Raw genomic sequence first — 24,230 nt, 5'->3', positions numbered from 1 at the left:
ATTCCTTATTATTTAAGAACAAAATAACATAACAAAAGTAAATGGAAACCAACATCATTAACTCTTCGAGGGTCAGACTGAAATTCATACAAAATCAGAGCTATTCAGGAAACCGCTGACGAGATCATGAAGGTTTGTTCAGATCTCTAAAGATACGCCTCCCCAGACCATCACTGATCCACCACCAAACTGCTCATGCTGGATGATGTTTCTGGCAGCAGAGCATTTACTATGGCATCTCCAGACTCTTTCACATCTGTAAGATGTGGTCAGTGTGAAGCTGTGAATCTCATCTGTGAAGAGAACAGGGCAGCACTGGAGGAGCTGCTAACTCTGCTAAATGAGCTGCACGGTGCTGCACTGTGAGTACAGGTCTCACTAGAGGACGTCAGGATCTCACGTCAGTCTTATGGAGTCTGTGTTCCAGCAGTCCGCTGAAGCTCATTCTGCAGGACTCTGCTTGTGTTTCTTCTGTTCCTCCTCACACTAAAGATATCAGTCCTGCCACTGGGTTGATTCTCTTCTACAGGTCTGTCCTGTTCTCCTGGTGTAATGATCTCCTGTGTGCTGGAATCTCCTCCATGATCTTGAGACTGTGCTGGGAGACGTGTGGATGTTTCTTTCTGGAGGAGCTGTGCTGTCTGAAAGAGCTGCAGCTACAGCTTCATGCTACCAGTAGAGACAAGAACACTAGAAAAATACTAAACTAAAGAAGAATCAGTCAGGAAGGAGGAGAGGAGAGGATTTGACTGTGGTCTCCACCTGCAGAAAACTTTCTCTTTCTGGATTTTCTCTTGCTGTTGTCTCTCCGGTGCTCCTGCTGTAACTTTCATTTACACCAAAGTAGACGAATTCGATTCACAATTGATTGAGCAGATTAATATCTCTGAGTTTTAACTCAATTTATCTAATACTGTGTTAATTAAGTGTGATGATTCATTTTTTCAGCAGTGTATAAATATATACAGTGGCTTGCAAAAGTGTTCATAACCCTTTAACTTTTTCTGACCTTACAACCACAAAGGTAAATGTCTTTTATTAAGATTTTAGTTGATGGACCAACACAAAGCAGCACATCAGTGTGAAGTGGAAAATAAATTATACATGTTTTTCAAAAATATAATCAAATTAAAATCGGAAAAGTGTTTCGTGCAAAAGTGTTTAACCCTCTTTACTCTGAAACCCCTAAATAAAATCCAGTGCAATCACTTGCTTTCAGAAGTCACTTAATTAGTTAATTTACTCTTAGTATAAATACGTATGTTCTGTGAGGGCCTCAGTGGTTTGTTAGAGAACACTAGTGAACAACCAGAATCACGAAGTCCAAGGAAGCAACTCACCAGACAGGTCAGAGATAAAGTTGTGGAGAAGTTTAAAGCAATTTTAGGTTATAAAAACATATTTAAAGCTTTGAGCATCCCAATGAGCACTGTTCAAACCGTCATCCAACAATAGAAAAAGTATTCTACAACTGCTAAACTACCACAACATGGCCGTCCACCCAAACTGACAGATCGTGAAAGGAGAGCACTGGTTAGAGAAGCAGCAAAGAGGTCCATGATCACTCTGGAGGAGCTGCAGAAATCCACAGCTCATGTGAGAGAATCTGTTCACAGGACAACTATAAATCATGCACCCCACAAATATGGCCTTTAGGGATGATTAGTAAGAAGAAAACCATTGTTGAAATAAAGACATAAGAAGTGCCGTTTGCAGTTTGCCACAAGTCATGTAGGAAACTGTGGTCACATGATACCAAAGCTGAACTTTTGGTCTAAATGCAAAGCACTATGTGTGGTGGAAAAGTAACACTGTTCATCACTCTGAACACACACTGTGAAACAGGCAGCATCATGCTGTGGGGATGATTTTCTTCAGCAGGGACAGGAAAGCTGATCAGAGTTGATGGGAAAATGGATGGAGTTAAATACAGAGCAATGCTGGAAGAAAACCTGTAGCAGCAGCAAAAGATTTGAGACTGGAAAGGAGATTCACCTTCCAGCAAGACAATGACCCTAAACATACAGCCAGAGCTACAGTAAAAGGGTTTAGATCAGAGAATATTCATGTGTTAGAATGATCCAGTCTAAGTCCTGACCTAAATCCTATTGAGCTTCTGTGGTGAGACATGAAAATTGCTGTTCACAGACGCTCTCCATCCAACCTGACTGAACTTGAGCTGCTTTATAGAGAAGAATGGGGCAAAAATCTCAGTCTCTAGATGTGAAAAGCTGGTAGAGAGAAACCCCAGAAGACTTACAGCTGTAATTACAGTCAAAGGTGGCTCTAATAAATATTGATCCAGGTGGGCTGAAAAAAAAAAAAACGTATCAATTTCGTACAACTTTAAAGTTATATGCAATTTTGTGTTGCTCTATCATTTAAAATCTCAATAAAATATATTAAATTGTGTGGGTGTAAGGTGAGAACATGGGAAAAGTTCAAGCTGTATAAATATGTTTGCAAGCCACTGTATGTGTATGAGACATATATTAAGAAAATTTATTTCATATCCATGATCATTCATTTTTTAAGCTCAAGACATATATGTGAATTATACTGTACATAAAAGATGCACATAAAGAGCATTTTCATTGAACAACATGCTCTACTTGAGTCCTTCTTTACTGTTGTTATGTGTATCAATATAGTAGAAAACATAAAGAATCACCATGGAAACACTTTTAATTTCCTAATCTCACACTTACAGAGCTTTAAAACAACAGCTGAATGAAACCAGACATTCCATTAAATCTGAACATTGTAGAGAAGTAACTACTGACAACAGTGATCCAATAACTCCTCACACACACCATATATATATATATATATATATATATATATGGAAAAAAAAACACTCTTAAAACAGTAACATACTTATCTGTTATATATTGTATTTCTGCAGAGGACACTGACCTGTGTGTTCATGCTGTGAAGATACACAAGCAGGCAATTTACAACAATGTGATTTTATTTAGTATTCTGTTTATTGTTGATGTTAAAGTCGGGTCTGTGCTCTGCTGTATGTCCTGTGTGTGTGTGTGTGTGTGTGTGATGAGCAGGTGTGTTTGCACACTGAGTGCGTGAGGCCCGCCTGCGATGCCAAGATAGCAATGAGCGTCTGATGGTTGATGGTTGTCAGGGTTCAAATCAGTTAGTTAGTGGAGCACCTGTGTTTCCACTGCCAAGATAGCAATACGCCAGAAATAAATCTGAACACTTCTCACTTTGAGACCACCACCCCCATCAGTGTAGATATATTCACAAGCACTGCTGTTATTTAAACGACACAGATGCAAGGAGTGAAACTACACTGGTTTTAGGCTGTAAGGTAGCAATGAGCATCACAATGCACCTTGCACAGGGTGTAAGATAGAGCCCACAGTGTTTATGTTTATGCTGTTTTGACTACAGCTAAGCCTAATGGTTATAAATAGTAAAAAAACAGTCCAAATACTAATATTTGCTATTTATCTTAGTTAAAGCAAAAGCTAGATGTGTGTGATTAAAACAATGTAATTCTGTTCAAACATTTTTGGGTTAGTGTTTGTGTGTATGTGTGTGTGTGTGTATAGGTGGGTAATCAGACTGCTACAGTGATAGCTCAGGAGACGTGTCAGCTAGCCATCAGAGATGGAGGAGGTCTGGAGGTGCTCATCAACCTGCTGGACACCGACGAGGTCAAATGTAAAGTGAGTGATTTCACCTCCTGATTAATAATCTGATCACACCTTCAATAATATCAAAATATAGGAATTATGAAGATTATGGAGACTGCTGAGAGCTACTGAAATGTTCTCAGCTCTCTTTCTCTCTGCATCTCTGACAGATTGGTTCACTGAAAATCCTGAAGGAGATCAGCTGCAGCTCTCAGATTCTGACCACCACTGACTTGAGGGGTCTCCAGACCATGTTGTCCATCCCAGACCCCCCAGATAAAGAGCTGAAGTGTCTGACTGCAGAGACTATTGCCAATGTGGCCAAGTTCAGGAGAGCCCGCAGGACAGTGCGTCAGTATGGTGGGATCAAGAGACTGGTGAGTGATGGAGACTGATGTGTGTTCTTGTATGTAAATGAGCTCAGAGTAAGAGGAACACCTGCAGTATAAAGAACAAGTACTGTAGTATTTAAATTGTAATTTTTTCTATTAAAACACTCATACTTATATCTGAACTCTGATTCTGGGTATCAGTATATTCTGTACAGTAGCTGTGGAGCTGAGATTTTGTTTTTGAGAACAACAGGTTCTCAAAGGTTGGCGTTTATATATAAGGATGATAAACACCACCTACTCCATTTCATTATCATCCTCAAAATAAAGCAGATAGAATTCTCCCTCTTATAGTACTAGGTGTAGATATCAGGGGTGAATGATCAAGGACTGGCATTTTCTTACATTTCTTTTAAATCAGAGAAAATTTTCTACTTTTGATCAGTCAGAAATATAGAAGACTTCTAAGGACAACTTTCATTCTATGTATAGAGATTTGCTCTAATCAGAATGAACTGACTGCACTGACACCAACTTCTTCATTCAGCAGCTAATTCTGATCGTTCAGTGACAATAACTGAGTCTAAAAGTTGGTACATTTTTACTGATGGTGCAGATTATTGAAGAAAGTGAAGCTCTGTTAAATCCAGCATAAATCATGGTGCTGTACTGTATATGGTTTATCTATTGCAGGTGGAGCTCCTGGATTGTGTTCCTGACTCGGCCACACTTAGTGCAGAGCAGGAGAAAGACGTGGAGGTGGCCCGCTGTGGAGCTCTGGCTCTCTGGAGCTGCAGCAAGAGCACCAGGAACAAAGAAGCTATCCGCAAGACTGGAGGAATCCCTCTGCTCGCCCGCCTGCTCAAATCCCCCCAGAAGAACATGCTCATCCCCGTGGTGGGCACTCTGCAGGAGTGTGCGTCTGAGGTACAACTCTGTTTAGATCTTTAACAAAAGCTGCAGTCATATCTTCTGTACCTACGCAAAACCTTAAGCACTGATAAAGAACTGTTGCAGTGTTCTTCTAAAATTATTGCTATTGTATCTTGTAGTTTTTTCTTAATCTGTTTTAACAGAGCAGTTACAGGACTGTCATCCAAACAGAGGGAATGATTAAGGATCTGGTAAAGAATCTTACCTGTGACAACCAGGAGCTTCAGATGCACTGTGCAAGCGCCATCTTTAAGGTAACGCAGCCCTGCTGTGATCAGTGGTCTTTTCAAGCAGCTGAAGTGCTTTTATAGCTGCAAGCTCCCTCTCTCTCACTTTATTTAAAGTGGGAAAAGTTTGATTGTGGCATCAGTTACATGTCTGTGACTTCAGCTTCATGGTGATTTAGAGGTGGCTGTGTTTATGGGTGGCAGTGTGCAGAGGACAAGCGTACGCGAGACCTGGTCCGGCAGTACAAAGGTCTGCAGCCTCTGGTCTCTCTGCTCAGCCAGACTGACAACAAGCAGCTGCTCGCAGCAGCAACAGGAGCTATCTGGAAATGTTCCATCAGCATGGAGAATGTAGCAAAGTAGGCGTGCCTTTCATTGTTGATGTTGTAGGCTTTTAAAATGTTAAATTCTACCTGAAATAAATATGTAGATATATGTAATAGCATATTTATAAATCAATAAAATGTGATAGCCTATTGAATCAGCCGTCAAGTGGATTTTAACATTGCAGATAGTGAAACTTATGAATACTAAAGAATTAAGTAATGAGCTTGGGTCTGTGAATGAGTTTAATTTCTTTAGTCTTTTGTTTTTACAGGTTTGAGGAGTTTACTAACAGTCCAGCCTGAGGAGGTGCTGGTCAATGTGGTGGGGGCTCTGAAAGAGTGGCGGCATCCCACGCCTCGTCAGTCTGCTGAGGGAAACTAACCAGGCTCTTTTAGTGAACGTCACCAGAGCTGTAGGAGCATGCGCTACCGAGCCTGAGAACATGGTGTAAGTTCAGACAAGCGTTACACTGGAACAGGACTGAATAAAATCGATCTACTTGTTTTAGAAGTTTTAGAAGCTTATTCCTCAGTGGATCAAAGAAACGTTGTTCACAACATTCCACACACCGCCAGTTCATCAGAGTTGTGAGTAAAATAGATTACTTAAATATATTCATTTAGAATATCCAAATCTTTTATCCGTCCTCCAGCAGAACGGCCATAAGGAGGTTTGCTGAAACAGATGACCCCACTGATGGCTGCGTTTGAATACTTTACTGAAACATCCTTTTCTAGATCTGTCTGATCTGGTAGTCGTGTAGATCCATAAGCTAGTCAGCTGTCTCAGTGTATTAACTGATGCTGTGAGCTCCAGATCAGACAGAACACAACAGTGCTGTAATTCAAGACTGCAGCTCTGCAGAGTTTAGACTTCTGCCTCTTTAAACACTCCTGAATTGAGTTCACCTGCTAATAAGATGTGTGTGATGTTTGTTGCATGCACGGACCCGCTGACGGGTTCTGTTGATTTTAGAGGTCTTTACAGGGTTAATGTAAACTTAAACATATAATCTGAGAAAAGAACACAGTTCTGTACTATGCTATACACTGTAAAATTTTTATCATTCTCTCTCTTTTCTTCTTTTTCTTTTCATCCTCAGGATCATTGATCATCTAGACGGGGTGCGTCTGCTCTGGTCCTTGCTGAGAAAACCAGATCCAGATGTTCAGGCCAGCGCTGCCTGGGCCATCTGCCCCTGCATAGAGAATGTGAAGGTACAGTAATTTACTTCACTGTAATAAAACCAGCACTACAGCAGCTGATACTGAAATACAGATATGATATTTGAAATTCTAGCAGCAATATTAGTTATCTGGCTTCTTTCTGAATTAAAAACAGCCTACCCCCAAATATCTGCATATAGTTATAGTGGCTATAACTGTTCAGCACTGTATTCCTGGGGATGTGTTTCAGGACGTGGGAGAAATGGTCCGTTCATTCATGGGTGGCTTAAAGCTGATCCAATAAGGAGGTTCTGGCCAGTGTTTGTGCTGTGATTTCCAGAATAGCCAAAGATGAAGAGAACCAGGCCATCATTACTGAGCACAGAGTGGTGCCCATGCTGACCAAACTCACCAACACAGCAAGTCCATTCACGCATGTCTACAATTACCATTAGCTAATGATTATTATATATCACCAATAATTAATAATTAATAATTAATATTAATCATCTGGATTAGCTGTTTTAGGATTTCAGTATTTCACAGCTGTCCATGTTCTCCTGAGTCAGAGAATAAAGTGTATCTCTGCTCCATGTGTAGCACAGGTCTAGCATGCAGCTACAGTGTTATGGTTACAGTGTGATTTAAGTTCATGGTGGTGATTTCTCTCCGACTGCAGGGAGATGATAAGTTGCGTCGGCATCTGGCAGAAGCCATTTCTCACTGCTGCATGTGGGGTAATAACCATGTGGCGTTCGGGGAGGAAAGGGCTGTTGCCCCTCTGGTCCGATACCTGCGCTCAAAAGACCCCTCAGTGCACCAAGCCACGGCCCTGGCCCTCTACCAGCTCTCCAGAGACCCCAACAACTGCATCACCGTGCATGAGAGCGGCGTGGTCCAGGTACGACCCCGGCTCCTCAAACGTTTTACACAGAAGTACAAGAATCAAATCACTGAAACTCGCTCAAAGCAGTTCAGAGCAAACAAGTCTATTTGAGATCACTACACAACTCAACACAGTTTGTTGGTAAAAACTGCTTAAAACTTCTTCTCCTGCAGGCTTTGCTTTATGGAAAATCAGGCTCTGAAAGATGGTAGTGAATCTGTGGAGCTTTAAGTAATTTTAGTAGTTTTATGATGAGCAGTTAAAGTATTACTTCTCTTCATGCTATGTCATGATGGGCTCCGCCTCCTGTCTCTGGCCAATGATAAAGCAAAGTATTTAATGTAAAAAGAAACATTCCCAGCATTTCCATCCCCTCTTTCCCTTCTGTTACTGTGGAGCTGAAGCCTTCCTGACTCCATCTGTTACTGTGAGCTTCAGTATCCTCTTCTCCATTTTCAACAGATCATATATCTTTATTATTTTCTCCTCAATTTGTGTCTGTCTCTCTGATTCTCTCTCTCTCTTTTCCTCTACATCTTATACTCTTCTATATACTTCTTGTTCAGTGTGAGACGGTTGTTTTCTGAAATTTCAGACAGATATTCTAGTTTATATTAAAGAGCTCATATCCTCCATGTATCCTGTATTTTTATTATTTTCCTTGTACTTCTCTTCTCTTCTCCATAGCATCATATTTGTATAATATAAACCCTGTAATATTGCTCTGTGTTGTAATATGACTTAATGTCAGTTATGTGTCTCTCAGCTTGTAAATTCATATGAAAAAGTAAAAGTCATTGTTTTAAAGCACAAATTACACTTCCTGACTTTAGGGGGAGCCCAAGAGCAACAAATACAAGTTCTCATATAAAGCTGCTTCAAACAGTGACCTCTAATCTAGGAGGAAAACAATAGTCTAACTGGAGGTTCTAAGGGTGTGGCCACAGGGGCATTGGCCCAAGCTGAAATCTGATTGGCCCCTGAAGTGGCCCTGTCCTGTCACTTATCTGTTCTTTGTCAGAGAGCAGTGGTCAGATTATAGGTACACTAGTGGCACTAACGAGCCACTAAATGAGCCTATTCATTTTTTTTGTGTAAAACTTTTGTCACAAAATTAACTGCATTGATTTTTACAGGAGAAACGTAACAGACATTCATTTCACAACAGATTTATGACCTCAAACTGAAAGAAAACAGCTGCATTTTATGAATTTGGCCACACTGTTGCAAACAGGACATTCATTTTTCTGCAGACTACTGTATGGATTACTGGCATTTATTATTTTAAAGAGAGAAAAACAGGATAGGTGTTCGAGAAGTCGTGGGGTGAAATGTGTAAAAAACATCTACAAATTTATTGGACAAACTGTTTTTATTTAATTAGCTTAACATCCTTTAAAAAGGAAAGATAAACATGAAGCAGAGATGATCCCAGATCATAATACATTGTTCCTCTTAGTTCTTCACTAAGCTAAAGCTGATTGTTTACGACTAGATCTCTGATTTGCTCTGTGATTCAAGACATTGCAAAACACAGTAACATACTGTATAATTATAGTAAGACCAGATACAGTAACACTGCACTGTTACACTGTAAACTACTGCATTTCATGGTTTTCTGCATCAAACTGTCATAAAATGTGATCTGATCTTTATTTAAATCAAGTCAAGGGTACTGGCAAAAATAATGTGCTTAAAATAGTGTCACAAAAAAGTATGACCTTGCAGATCTTTATTAAACACATTCATTCAACACTGAAAGTGGTAGTGGAAAAAGTAAACACTCAAAAGTAAATTCTTGGAATCAATAGCTGGTCGACACCTTTAAATCTTCGGATGTCACTCAGGGTTGTTGATTTATTTTTTACCTCATTGATGAGACTCTGTCCTGCTCTTGGGTCATTTTGACCAGTAGCCACAGTCTCACATTGTCTCCATTTGTAGATTATTTTATTACTGTAGACTGCTGAAAGTCTGAAATCTCTTTGTAAGTCTTTCCAGCTTTATGTTAATCAGCACTTTTTTGATTGCAAATCCTCTGAAAGCTCTTTTTGGTGCAGCATGGCTCATATACACGTATCATTCTTATGCAGAGAAAACTCGAACAGTTTGAGTGTTTTTATCAGTCAAATTAACTCTATTCCACACCTCCAAAATAGCAAGACTCCAGGTATGCTAACACTTGATTCTAATTAGCTTTTTTTTTTTGAGGTCATTAACACAAGGGTTCAGAAACTTTTTCACTAGAGAGAGTGAGGTTTTTACGGTTGTTCTTAAAGAAGACATGAATGATCATATATTTTTGTGTTATTATTTTTAGTAACATTTTATTTGTCAGTACCCTTGACTTGGATGAAAATCAGATCACATTTTATAACTAATTTATTCAGAAAACCATGGAAAGATAAAGAATCTGTGGAATAATATTGTATGGTATTGTAAACAGTATAAACAGTTTAGTGTAATGATTTGGAATCAGCCAGGTTAAATCATGGAAGCTACACTGTTTAATTGGGTTGTTAAGTGGTGGTAATTGTAATGCTGTATGCAGGTGTAAATGGTCTAAATACGTGTAGGAATATGTGGATGAGTAAATAGAAAATTTTGTAGCTACTTTACTTTATAATAATAAATTAAACATGATGAAATAATTTTATTGTATTATTTATGATCACAGATGACAGCCACACTCCCCTGGAGGACGCTGTGGAAACCCATAAAGAAATAGACTGGACTGTTTACTATGGAAAGAACTACTTTCACACAGGCCAGAGTCTCTCTTATTACTCTGTAATGTCACTGATTCACACTTCAATGTTTGATCCACTGGATTTAAAGACATTTTCACTTCAGAGTGATAGACTTTATTAATACAGTATTTTTAGATGGTAAATTCTGAAAATGACTGTATTCAGAGACAAGACTGACAATAAAAGTGATATTTTTAGTTTAATTCAGCAATGATGTACATTATATACATAATTGTACTTAAAAAAATAAATATTAATATAATAAACAATGCTAGTCGATCACTAATTAAGAGCACTAATCTGCTCTAAAATTCTCACTGATCTGACTGAGTGTTTATAACTGGATCACTCACTGACCCCCAAAAGAGCTGCAGTGTTAACCTGCTAAATAGTCCACTAGTGTCCTCCTGATGAGTGTCTCCTGCTGCTGCTGGGATTCTCTCTCTGTCTTCCTGTCTGAGTCTCTGTTTCAGTGTTTCTATCTCTCTCTCCTTTTCATCCATCCTGCAATCCAAATCTTTCTGTTTCTTCATCATTATTTCCCACAATCTCTGCTGGAGTTCAGGCAGGATGATCTTCCTCAGGTTTCTCTCCGCCTCCATTCTGGCTTCTCCTTCATACGTCTCCCTGATCTCCTCCATCTCCTGTCTGTGTCTCTCCTCCATCTCTCTCTTCTCCTTTTCATTCTCTTCTTTCAGTCTCTCTAACTCTGACTGAACCTCATTCCTCTGCTGTCTCTCTATTTTCAGCTCTTCCTGCATCTCAGCTTTTCTCTTCTCATCTTGTTCCTCTTTGAGCTTTTCCTCAAGTTTAGTTATTCGCTCTTCATGTTGAGTTATCTGTGCATTAAAATTAGCAGCTGATTCTGTGAATTTCATAAAAGTCTCCTGTACACATCTCTCTAGTTTCTCTCGAGTTTCTCTTTCTTCTCTCTCTCTTTTCTCCTCTCTTTCTCTGATGATCTTTGTCTCCATTGCTCTGATCTGAGACTGTGTCTCCAGGTAGATCTCACTGCTGTAGAATTTCTCTCTGTTTTCTTCCACCATCTTCTCTATCTTCTCCAGCAGCTCTGAAATCTGATCTGAGCTCTTTTTTTATTAGGCTGATCACACACCAACTAAACCACAAGTGCAGACAAGACACCAGAGTGGATAGAGAGGCTACAAACCCAGTTCATTGTAGGTTAAACACACACAGTTCACACTCTACCTGAACCAGCAGCAATGATTCACGATGAGTGTGTTATAAACTACACCAGCACACTCTTATAAATGTAATAAACTGTAATAAGCATTATAACCCAGAGTTCCAGTTCAGAGAGTGGGCCAGCGGTGCATGATGAGATAGATACACCTGTGCCCCACTGCCCCTCCTCCCTGCATTCTCTGCACTCACACACACACACACAGGCTGTATTACTCGTATTAATGACCTAGTTCCTGTATTCCACTAAACTCCATTACATTATGAGTATAATACAGAATACAGAATCCCTTTTGATATCAGTTTACTATTCTTTAATTATTGTAATGTGACACAACAGTGATCTGTGCATTCATATCAGAGAGATAATGTTCTTCATCATGTTCAGTGATGGTCTTTACCTCAGCATGGCATCCCTCAGCTTCATCAGCCTGACAGGATCCATCATTACTTATCCTTTTCTTCTGTATTTCTTTTAATCTTTTAATACATCAGTGTTTTCTCTCTAAAGTACAACCACTATAAATAATGCTGAAGTCGCTCATAAAGAAAACAAAATCATTTCAATCAGTTCTTCCTCACTTATCTACCAAACAACCAGCCAATTATTTACCAGTTGCTTCCACATGGTGTTTTTTTTCAGTCTTTAGACTGGACAATCTCACAGACGTGTTAAAAAAGCAGGTAAAATAAAGTCTTCTAGACTATTTTTTTTTTGTAATTTTTTATTATAAGTTTATGATGAGTCACAACGTTCATGTAGCTTCATTGATCAGTTAGAATTAGTGTACAAAGCAACTGTTAGCTAAATTAGCCACAATGTTTAACCAGCTTGAAAATTTGAGTAGATATGAAACAGTTTTATATCTAAACTTCATTAAATTCATGTGGAATAATTCACTTTTTTCTGTCATGTGCACCAAGTATTTAGATTTATATATTGCTGAATATTATAGTTTTTATTTATGTTATTAAGGTTTCTATGCGGTTATTACCATTATAATTATTAATATGTGACTAAGCACAATCCTTAAAATCCTTATTTTATTAACACACAAAATTCACACTGACACAGATTTTTGTAACTTCTTATTTAATGAATACATTGATCAACATTCAGTGTATTAAAAGCTCATATATTTAGTGTTGGATTCACAGATGTAACAGTACTGGTTGAGAAAGGCATTGATTTAAAATGATTTAATATAAATCATTTATCAGACATAAAACATACATCACATGAAAACTGCTATAATAATCCCCGGTAGTGTTAAGATTTCATTTAATGCAATAAAAAGAAAGAACAGCTGCTGATTCCCTGGTGTTGGTTTATGTACTTATATGTGGTTTTCAGATAGAAGAGATGCACATATATAATGTGAACATCCTTTACCCCTCATCACACAGCTGCTCAGCAGATCTGAGATATGAAGACTGTGACGCCAAATCTCATCATGTTCTTTGAAGCATTTAGTGATGATACAGTACAGTCTTTATATCTGACAGGATCATGCTGTAAACTTCTATCTGAGAGTGAGGAATGATCTGCTTATCCTGTGTATTTGTGGATCTCCACCAGTAAAGTGCTGCTAAGTTCTCTCACTCTGAGTCTTAGTGTCTCCAACTCTTCATTCTTCTCCTCCATCTGTCTGCTGAACTCTTCCTGCATCTTTAACTTTGAGAGCAGGATGTTTTTCTGGAGTTCAGGCAGGATGATCTTCATCAGGTTTCTCTCCACCTCCATTCTAGCTTCTCCTTCATACGTCTCCCTGATCTCCTCCATCTCCTGTTTGTGTCTCTCCTCCATCTCTCTCTTCTCCCTCTCTCTCTTTTCTTTTAGTCTCTTCACCTTTTCCTCCATCTCTGTTCTTCTTTCTAACTCTCTTTCTAGCTCTCTTTCCAGTTCTTTCTTTTTCTCTTCATCCCTCTCTTCTTTCATCCTTCTCTCTAGTTCTGTTGTTCGGTTGTTAAGTTGCTTTATCTCTCCTTCATGTTCTTGTACAGTTCCCTCTATCTTTCTCAGAGAGTTCTTCATCTCATTTTCTAGTTTTTCTTTGATCTCTTTCTCTTCCATCATCCTCTTCTCTTCTCTTTCTCTGATGATCTTTGTCTCCATTGCTCTGATCTGAGACTGTGTCTCCAGGTATATCTCACTGCTGTAGAATTTCTCTCTGTTTTCTTCCACCATCTTCTGTATCTTCTCCAGCAGCTCTGAGATCTGAGAATCATCTCCACTCTCCTTAATGTTGAGACAGTGAAACCTGTTCCCACATTTCTCCACAAGTCTCTGGACCTCCTGGTTTCCTGATTGGATAAACTCTTCAATGTTCTTCTCCTGAACTTCATCAGTAACAGTGAAGAGGATCATGGTGTTTCTCCAACATCTCTCTCCAAACATCTCCTCCATTTTCTCCAGCATCCCTCTCTCCTCTCCTGTAGACTGCTTCACTGGTAGGACTAGGAGGAAGGCGTGTGGTCCTGGAGCAGACAGACGGACACAGCGCTCCACGTTCTGTCTCAGCTCCTCCAGAGAGAGTCCAGGACAGAAGCAGTCAGGAGTTTCCACCACAGTCACCTGCCTCCCAGCCACCTCCCCCTGTCTGCTCTCACTCTGCTGCCTCACTGTAGAAGCTCCAGCCTGGCTCCTCTCCTCTCTGCCCAGGATGGAGTTTCCTGCTGCACTCTTCCCACATCCAGTCCTCCCCAGCAGCACCAGTCTGAGTTCTGCTGCAGGACCTGATGCTGGAGAGACTGCACTACACCGTTCTCCACTCACTGAAGAACAACAGGAAAGAGACAGTGAGACTAAAGATTAAATATATTACAGTATTCTGATGATTATTATATTCAGATTAATATTTAAGATTCTATTTTAAACTGTAATGATTTACTTGTTGGAGGAAGTTCCTCCAGACTGCTTCTTCTCCTGAGTGATGCTGCTGAATCTGGAGTCTCTCCACTCACTGAAAAATTCATAACCAGCAGAATAGAGATTACATTACTGAGGGGGAGGAGTCTGTTAATGTTTTATATTTTATAACAAATTATAATATATCAATATTATGTAAATCTTAGGGGCAGACCTACTAAAAGTGGTGCTAATTACAGACAGTCTACCAACACTTTGCAAATGAAAACAGATTCCACTTATTAAGATTAAAGCAGTGAAGGATGAAGCCCTGTGTGTCTCACGTTTCTTTTGTAGGAAAACCTGTTTCACACTCAAATTATAGGTTGAAACAATAAGTTAATATTTCTGAATGTATAAAAATAAAAAAGCCTGATGTTACAGTTGGTCAGTAGTTTGTGCTGAATTAACTTAATTGTGTGAAGAATAAGTTATTTTTTGCCACAGTTTTATTTTATTTATTGGACTGAATGTTACTATTTATTATTCTTACAATATTTCAAGTAACACTCAGAAGAATGAAAATAATGATGGCCACACACACACACACAAACACACACACACACAGACACACACACACAGACACACACACACACACACACACACACACACAAACACACATACACACCAAGCAATTAGCACTTAATTAGATGTTAATGCTGTATCAAAATAATGCTGTGATATTTTATTTATTTATTATTTAGTGTTTTTGTGAAGATTAAACAGGTACGTACTGTCTGGAGGAAGCCACTCCTTGCTGTTTCTTCTCCTGACTGGAGCTGATGGGTCTGGATCTGTTCTTTCCTGCAGCTGCTTGTTTCTCTCCTCTAGAAGTCTGTCTTTCTCCTCCACCTGTTTCTCTCTCTCCATTATCTGTGTGTCTCTCTCACTTAGAAGTCTCTCCTTCTCTTCAAGCAGTTTATCTTTTTCTCTCAGTTCAGTTTTCTGTTGCTCCAGTAGGATCATCATCTCCTGTAGTTCACTGCTCTTCTCCTGCAGCTCCTTTCTCAGTGTCTCCATCTGTTCTTTACTGCTTTCCACCTCTTTCTCTTTCTTCTCCAGTTCTCTCTCTTTCTCCTGCAGCTCCTTTCTCAGTGTCTCCATCTGTTCTTTACTGCTTTCTACCTCTTTCTCTTTCTTCTCCAGTTCTCTCTCTTTCTCCTGCAGCTCCTTTCCCAGTGTCTCCATCTGTTCTTTACTGCTTTCTACCTCTTTCTCTTTCTTCTCCAGTACTCTCTCTTTCTCCTGCAGCTCCTTTCCCAGTGTCTCCATCTTTTCTTTACTGCTTTCCACCTCTTTCTCTTTCTTCTCCAGTTCTCTCTCTTTCTCCTGCAGCTCCTTTCTCAGTGTCTCCATCTGCTCTTTACTGCTTTCTACCTCTTTCTCTTTCTTCTCCAGTACTCTCTCTTTCTCCTGCAGCTCCTTTCCCAGTGTCTCCATCTTTTCTTTACTGCTTTCCACCTCTTTCTCTTTCTTCTCCAGTTCTCTCTCTTTCTCCTGCAGCTCCTTTCTCAGTGTCTCCATCTGCTCTTTACTGCTTTCTACCTCTTTCTCTTTCTTCTCCAGTACTCTCTCTTTCTCCTGCAGCTCCTTTCTCAGTATTTCCATCTGCTCTTTACTGCTTTCTACCTCTTTCTCTTTCTTCTCCAGTTCTCTCTCTTTCTCCTGCAGCTCCTTTCCCAGTGTCTCCAGCTGTTCTTTACTGCTTTCTACCTCTTTCTTCTCCAGTTCTCTCTCTTTCTCCTGCAGGTCCTTTCTCAGTGTCTCCATCTGCTCTTTACTGCTTTCTACCTCTTTCTCTTTCTTCTCCAGTACTCTCTCTTTCTCCTGCAGCCCCTTTCCCAGTGTCTCCATCTGTTCTTTACTGCTTTTTACCTCTTTCTCTTTCTTCTCCAGTACTCTCTCTTTCTCCTGCAGCTCCTTTCCCAGTGTCTCCAGCTGTTCTTTACTGCTTTCTACCTCTTTCTCTTTCTTCTCCAGTTCTCTCTCTTTCTCTCTCAGCAGTTTGTTGTTTTTCTCCAGTTGTGTGTTTTTCTCCTGAAGCTCTTTAGTAACACTTTGTAATCTTTCATTTGTGTTTTTTAAAGTCAGATCTCTCGTACTGATACTCTCTAAATGTTCTTTAATGATCATCTCGTTCTCTTTCAGTTTTATATCTTTATCCTTCAATTGTTGTTTTATATAATTTAATTCTTCATTTTTCTCCAGAAGACTTTTCTCCATTTCTTCCTTTTGTAATTTAAACTCCTCCTCTAATTTCTTTGTTCTTTGTGTGAGTTCATCCTTTAATTCTGTGAGAAGTTTCTCCTTTTCCTCCAGTTCTCTGTCCTTCATCTCCACAGTTTTTATATTTTCTGTCAGTACTCTCTCTTTCTCCTGCAGCAGTTCATTCTTCTCCTCTATAGTTTTTTTCTGCTTGTCTATGGTATTTCTTTGTTCCTCTAATGCAGTGTTCTTTTCTTTAAGTTCTTTATTTCTCTCCTCCAGCTGCTTTTCTTTATCTTTCTCCGTCTCTGAGAGCTTCTGTTTCAGTGCTTCTAACTCTCTGTCTTTTTCATCCATCTTTCTCTCAGACTCTTTCAGTTTCTGGGTTACAACAGTCTGAACACTCTGCTCAAACTCTGGTAGAACAGTCTTTATAAGGAGAGTATCTTCCTTCACTGCTCTCTTTTCTCTGTTCTCCATCTCCAGTCTGAGCTCCATCATCCTCCTCCTCCTCTTCTCCTGCAGCTGTTTCAGCTCCTGTTCTGATTCCTTCATCTGCTCATCTTCTCTCTTCACGTCTCTCTCCAGTTCTCTCCTCTTCTCTTCATTTTTCTCCTCTGATAACTTTTGCTCATATTCATGTTTTTGTTTTTTGTGCTTCTCTATCTCCTTTACCTTCAGAACTGCTTCCTCTGAGCTCCGTGAAGTTTCAACAACAGTCTTTATTTTTTCTCTGATCTCGTCTTCCTCTCTTTGTCTCATCTCCAGTCTTTCTTTAACTCTTCTTTCCTGCATCTCTCTGATCTTCTGTCTGATCTCTGTGATGCTCTCTCTCTCTCCATCTTCTTTTTTACTGTCTGTTTGTTTGGCTGTGTTCTCCAGTTCAGTCTCAGTTTTCTTCAGTTGCTCCTCCTGTGATTTCTGTTCTTCTAATAAACTCATTAAGTTCTTCAGTACAGGACCAGGAAACCTCTCCTCCTTTAATTCTGAAATAAACAGTTATAATAGATTCATTATTCTATCATTAAATAGACATAAGCAGTATGGACATTAAACACAAATATAGAATAAATTATCAAATCAATCATTCTTACTGTAAATTCATAAACACTACTGCTCAAAAGTTTGGAATCACTGTAAATTGTTTTTGTTTTAAATGAAAATGTGAGATTAGTACATATAGCAAATAAACAGGACATGCAGACATTTTTATTGAACTGATGACTGTGTACTTTATCAAAAAGACACCATTTTCAGCAGTTACTATATTTATTTTGTCTTCCAAATTCTGCCATTAAGTTCAGCATCCAGAAGTTATATCTTCACTGCTGATGCTGATACTGGTGTTTGACAGATTCCATTTAGTACAGCTTTCAGTTGAACACCTGTGAGGTGTCTTTGTCTCAAACTGCACACTTTCAGATATTTATCTTCTTGTACTGTTGTGCACCGGGGCCTCCCACTCCTTTTCTGTCTTTGTTAGAGACAGCTTGTGCTTCTCTCTGAAGGGAGCAGTTCACAGCATTTTCACTTTCACTAGCATTGAGTAGCCTTCCTTTCTTAACACAACAACAGACTGTCGGGTCCATAGGCGTAGGAACCGGGGGGGGATGGGTGGGACATGTCCCACCCAATATTAGAAACAGGTGGATTTGTCCCCCCCAAAAATGATGATGATGAGGAGACAGACCGGACCAATCACGGAGCCGGTTCAGGTATTAAGTCACGCCTCTCAGTAGAAACAGCCAATCAGCTTGCTGGTTTTGCAGCGCGCGGAGCAGAGGCAGTTTGCTGTTGGGGAAGCCCCGCCCCCTCGCTGTGAGATTTAGCAGCGGGATCAGGGTGCAGCAGCTTCATCTGATTTTAAAACAGATCTGGATATACGGAGATTTTTCTAAAAGAAAGGTAACGGCAGGATAACCACTTCAACTGTGATGATATGTTTCTGATAGCTGGTTAAAAATACACGTCTCTGAATCAGCACACAGTTTAAACCCACTGTGATTAATAAACTGCAGCTGTGTGAGTGAGTTAGCTTATCTCAAACTGTTTATTCATTTAGGATTACAGGACTGTGAGCTATAATGAACGAAAATTGATTAGTTATCTAGAAGCTGGATGTAGATGATCGCCAGAATTTCGTACAGTACTTTAAGTTGGTAGTTTAAAGCAGTTACTTAACCCCGATCACTGCCCTAAACTAGTGTTTTCCACCTGATCAGCTAATAAACAGTCATTTACTGAGTTTACCTGTTAAAATCCTTTAGCCCCCTATGGAGCCTAAATTAATCATGTATATCCACCAGAGGAAGCTCTAGAATATGCAGAACAGTTTTAATATGCAGTAGAATATATAAGAAGTGGGTTGAGAAACACTGCTGTAACGTGACTTCTGTTCATTTGTATTTCACAGTAAGACCACATATCCTGACGTTTATAAAAGTCTCTATGAAACGTAAAGTTACTTTCTTTTACATAAAAGGACACCATCTTAAGAAGAGCTCTCAGTAGAAAAAAATAAAAGTGCAGGAGAAAATGTAAATATACAACAGAATTGACATGCCAATACATAATAATAATAATAATAATAATAATAATAATAATAATAATAATAATAATAATAATAATAATAATAATAATAATAATAACAATAATAATAATCTGTTATATTATTTTAAATATTAGGTGATAACTCAGACATTGCTTGCATAATTCTTCTAATAACAGTAGCTGTAATGTGGAGTAACATGTTTAGGTTTTAAAATCACCATATAATAATAATTTACTTTTAATTAAAAGTAATTTCCACAAATGTTGTTCTAGGAAACTATTGGGTGGGTTTGGGTTCATATTGGCAAATGTGTCCCCCCCAATATCAAGCCCGCTCCTACGCCCTTGTCGGGTCTCTAAAGAAAGGTGTTTCTTTCTGGACATTTTGAGCCTGTAAGCAAGCCAACAACTAATGATGCTTCAGATACTAAACAAACTAAGAATGGCCCCTTATTAGTAGAATGTTTCTCAGCTGTGCAACAAAATTGGAAGAGAGCCTAATATATACAATTAGCCTAATACATTTCTTAACACTGATTGGCAAAAGAACAGGATATTAAGGAATTGATGATAATATTCAAAATAACCCTCTATATCAGAGCTCACTAATAGGCGGTCCGGGTCCGGACCCAAACGTTGTCCAAAGCGGACCCAAACCTACAAACTACTGAGAAGGATTTAATTGTATACGTGTTTTGCTGTGCAGTAAACTCACAGACCAATCACGTGTGGGGTAAGATCACCAAACGCTCTTCTCTGCCAATCAGATCTGTGCAGACGCAGTAAGGAAAAAATAAATAAATAAACAACACCACTTAGACCCGTGATGTCAGGGTCGCGGTCCTGCTGCTCCGGCTGTTTAATTGGGACGCGGCCGTGAAAAAAAGCCTTTATAAGGAGATATGGAGCCCAAGAATGGACTGAAAAAAGAGAACGGGCGGAAACTAAAGTCACACCGAGCGTGAGAGAGAGACTGGTGATGAATGTAAACAAATTCTGTCCAGAGAGGCATTATTTATTATTATTATTATTATTATTATTATTACTATTATTAATATATATTTTTTCATCATAGTTTAAACGACCTTATAGGAAATAGCACCGAATCATAACACAAGTTAAATACTGGTCCGGACCTTGGCCTGTCAAAATGTTCTCTAAGTGGACCATACTGAATTCTAATTAAATTACAAAAATAGCCTTTAATGCAAACATTTCCATATGTAAAAAAAAACATTACATTTAAATTAACTGTTTAATGGACAAAATTGTTTGTGAATAGTTTTGTTGCCTAAAAGTGAGTAAAACGTGAGCGGTCCCACAATTTTTAAATAAATGTACTTAATGTGATTATAATTATGTCTATTTTTAACTTTTAACATCACCATTAAGAAATGACTGTTCACTTGCTGCCTAATGTATCCACCCTTTAACATCTACCACTGTACATGAACATAAGCTTTTCAGTTCATCTGTCAGTGGTACTAATGTTATGGCTGACTGGTGTATATTAATAGTAGTATATATTTCTCAGTATTAAAGAGTAACAGTAGTCTGGAAAAGAGGAAAGACTGTAAACTCCTCCTCCAGTGTGAATGAGGTCACTTCATCTCCTCCAATCACTGACAGAAGAGCAGCAGTGAATCTGACTGATCTCTATAAGAACATCAGACACCAGATCTACACTCAGCTGATGAAGAACATGCTGATGAGTAGAGGTGAGAATCTCTAGCTATCTAATGATTCGATTCAATTATGATTCAGTGATCTGTAATGCAATTATAAAATGATTATTGATGCATCTTGATTAATTTTTTATCTTATATCCAGGATTTATTTTTCCTCATTGTATGACTGCTTGCTACTTTTAAAATAAAGTATCTGTAATGATTCATAATTAATTAAATGGAAGAGTCTTTTATTAATTAAATAAAATGGAAGCAATATGGCAAGTGCAAGGCCAACATTTGAGAACATCCATCCCAACATCACACAGAACCAACAAACAAAGAAAAAAGTGCTCCTGCTGCAGCAGCTTGTAGTAGATTAATAGATTTCAGCAAATGCTAACGTCTAACCAACATTATGTGCAACGAGCAACAAATCAGACTAAAATATAAATACTGTACCAAAACCACAGCTTTCATACAATAATAGAATTCTGTACCAACAGCTCTCAAACTAAATACTGCTCACTGACTTCAGCTCATTCTGAATAACTAATAACATAAAAATCTGCACTTATAGATAAATAAAGAGTTCTGACCTAAAGAGAGACAATAATGTCATAAAACTATATCCTGAAAATATATTGAAATCCTCAGACAAACAATTACTGAACCAAAATCACAAACAACTTTCATACAAGAATAAAGAATTCTGTATCAGCAGCTCTTATACAAAAATCATGTCTGTACACTTCAGCATGTTCTGAAAAGCTAACAATATAAAAAGTCTCTATTATATAAAAATACTGATTACAAGACCTCTGACTTCCAACTAAATATTGAGAATAAAATTCCTCAGACAAAAAGAACGTCTGCAGAGCAGTGGCGGATGCTGGTCTTTCAAGGAGGGGAAGCTCAATTTCGGCCTACATCTTAACATATGTCATTTTATTTATACAGAAATTCTACTCTCCCTGAGATGTTTTTTTGTAAACAAAAGGCATTATTTTCAAGTTTTCACTACACAACAAAAAGGTACCCATTCTTTACATTAAACAATTACATAAAAAATGCGCTATAACGTGAATAAACATAAAATGAAAAAAACATTTTGTAAAATCTTTAAAGTTGGTAAAGGAAAAAATTATTTCCTTTTTGGACAGTTTTAATTTCCTAGAATAATCCCTTTAATATTTTTTATTATTTTAATTATTTTTAACGATAACACAATACTGGTCTCTGTTAATTTATGTCCTGAGATGGTTTCATCAAGAGCAATGGCCATCAGTACATTTTATTAGTTACAGCACTTCCAGTCAGCCAGCTCACTTTATCATACCAGAACAGCTGAAAAGACCTGTTACTTTTCCCCACCTTTTGCACCAAATTAATCTGAGCAGTTGATCTGCCCTCCTGTTTAACTAAGTTTTTCTTATTAGGAAGACTATCAAATGGCTTCTCCAAAATCCGGTCCACAACATTAAAACTGTCTGACATTATGTGCAGCTTGCTACCTAGCTAGGGACTGGCGAGAGGCTAGTGTGAAGTGTGTCCGTCTGTGAGAGCTTTGTGACGGTGGAGGGGCTCACAGCACCCGCTGGACAGAAACTGCGATAGAAAAGAGTGATAGAAGTCAGAAAGAGTGATAGAAGTCAGAAAGAGTAACAGAAGTCAGTCTCCAAACACAAGCAGCTACAGAAAAGCACCAGAAATAGAAGCTGGATTTGTCGCTAGTCGTTTTTAAGGTACCACTTTAAAATAAGACTACCTTTATAAAGGGTTTATAAATGGTTTAGTTTATTAATGGTTACTAATTAGGTTGAAAATGCCTTAGAAAACATTAATAATCAGTTATAACACATATGTAGAAATGTATGTAGACCTGTTGTTTACCAAATAGTGAACCCACAGCCACATAACTGATTATTAATAATTTTTAAGGCATTTACAACCTAATTAGTAACCACTAATAAACTAATTGTAAACCATTTATAAACCCTTTATAAAGGTAGTCTTATTTTAAAGTGGTACCGTTTTTAATAAAGAAAATGCCGCTATAAGGATTAGGAAATCTCAGGTTCAGCTCAGAACAGAATGAAAATGCTCCCAGCGCGCACGTTTATAACCAAAGATCGCTGATTCGCTCATTTCGCTGTCAATCAAAAAGGGACTCCGACCTCAGACAGATCATCCAATCATCATGCAGAAACTGAGCGTCCACTGCCCCATAGACCCCCAGAGACGCTGAGCGTCCGATGGGCGGGACAAAGCCCAGCATTTATCCAATGACTCGTCTCGTTCCGCCGCGCGCTTTGCTCCACTATTGAAGTATGGGGACGCTCAGCGTCCGCACTGTTTAAAGCAGCGCTGTGAAGCTGCGGGAATGAGTGAGAGGAAAGCCGCGGCGTTACCAGTGATAAGAAGCTGATTCTGAACTAAGTTCAGCGCGGTGTAGCGCATATTCAATCAGTGACATGTACACACAACAGTATATATTTAATCACTTATTTTTTTACATTTTAGGGGAAGCTGAGCTTCCCTTGCAGTCTTAGAGCAATCGCCACTGCTGCAGAGAGGAGAAATTTAGAGTCACTTCTTATGGATGTTTGATTTACTCTGTGGAGGGTTTTGATTTCAGATTTATTTACAGTGTTCTATATTGTTAAATCTAAAACAAGAATGAAAGCATCTCTATTACAAAATGTACAAACTAGGCCACAATGAAATCAGGCCAATGTGTGTTAATGCAAATGAGTTTAGCTAGTGAGTGCTAATGTGTGAGTTGTAATGTAAGAACCTGTAAGAAGAGCTGGTCTACATGTTCAGATGAAAGTGTGCTGAACTGTGTGATTATAAAATCTCCTACTGTAGAAATCTCTCTCTCTGCAGAGATACTGGTGTCAGAAATACACAGATATCTCTTGATCAGCTTGGAAATCAGAGAGCTGCAAAATGTGCTTTTGCTGAACTCAAGCATCAGTAAAGTTCTCCAGCAGAGAACATGATGACGTCCTTCTTTTGAGAGCAGGGCTTTGTTGCTCCTCCTCAGTGACTTCCATACTTCTCCACTCTCTCCACTTCAGACCCTTGAACTGTACTGTTCCAACTGTTACTCACATCTAATCTCAGCTTGTGTTTTGTAGAACAAGTAGCTTCTGCTTCTCTTCAAGCTGGTGTTTTTCAGTAGAGCCGTGGTGGAAAAATGCAGTGATTGGTAGTGATGTAGTGATAGACTTCACACATCTTAATGATATAGCAGGTTTAGTGTGTGAGTGAAAGCATTTCACATGTAGGAATTTACCCAGTTCAGCAGCAATAACTAAATTAAGTACATTATCTTTCATTAAAAAAATAAAATCTTTTTTCAAAGCCCTGCTTCTCAGTAAGTGAATACAGACACAAATCCTTGGCAATAAA

The 24,230-nt window shown here is 38.7% G+C and overlaps 2 protein-coding genes across 18 annotated transcripts in view; both read right to left on the bottom strand.

Moving 5' to 3' along the window:
* The window catches only part of LOC111197591 (golgin subfamily A member 6-like protein 22), a 280,890-nt gene that overhangs the window by 176,768 nt on the left and 79,892 nt on the right, over nucleotides 1-24,230 (bottom strand). For 4 of the 16 annotated variants that reach the window (XM_049476206.1, XM_049476201.1, XM_049476197.1 and 1 more), the window contains exons 2-5: nucleotides 16,267-17,582; nucleotides 15,853-16,104; nucleotides 15,685-15,768; nucleotides 15,433-15,600 (exon numbers count right to left, since the gene is read on the bottom strand). In XM_049476206.1, the coding sequence (XP_049332163.1) occupies nucleotides 15,433-15,600; nucleotides 15,685-15,768; nucleotides 15,853-16,104; nucleotides 16,267-17,582 (1,820 nt within the window). Of the gene's footprint in view, nucleotides 1-13,221; nucleotides 14,259-14,374; nucleotides 14,447-15,125; nucleotides 16,105-16,266; nucleotides 17,583-24,230 lie in introns of all 16 variants that reach the window. The other 12 variants (XM_049476236.1, XM_049476224.1, XM_049476229.1 and 9 more) reach the window with 8 other exon arrangements.
* LOC111197592 (trichohyalin-like) overlaps nucleotides 1-24,230 on the bottom strand; it is a 309,738-nt gene that overhangs the window by 247,155 nt on the left and 38,353 nt on the right. The gene's annotated exons all lie outside the window — the stretch shown is intronic.

Source organism: Astyanax mexicanus, chromosome 1, assembly GCF_023375975.1.
Source record: "Astyanax mexicanus isolate ESR-SI-001 chromosome 1, AstMex3_surface, whole genome shotgun sequence".
NCBI classification, from domain to species: Eukaryota; Metazoa; Chordata; class Actinopteri; order Characiformes; family Acestrorhamphidae; genus Astyanax; species Astyanax mexicanus.
The sequence above is the reverse complement of the archived record's forward strand: the minus strand, read 5'-3'. Positions and strand labels throughout refer to the sequence as shown.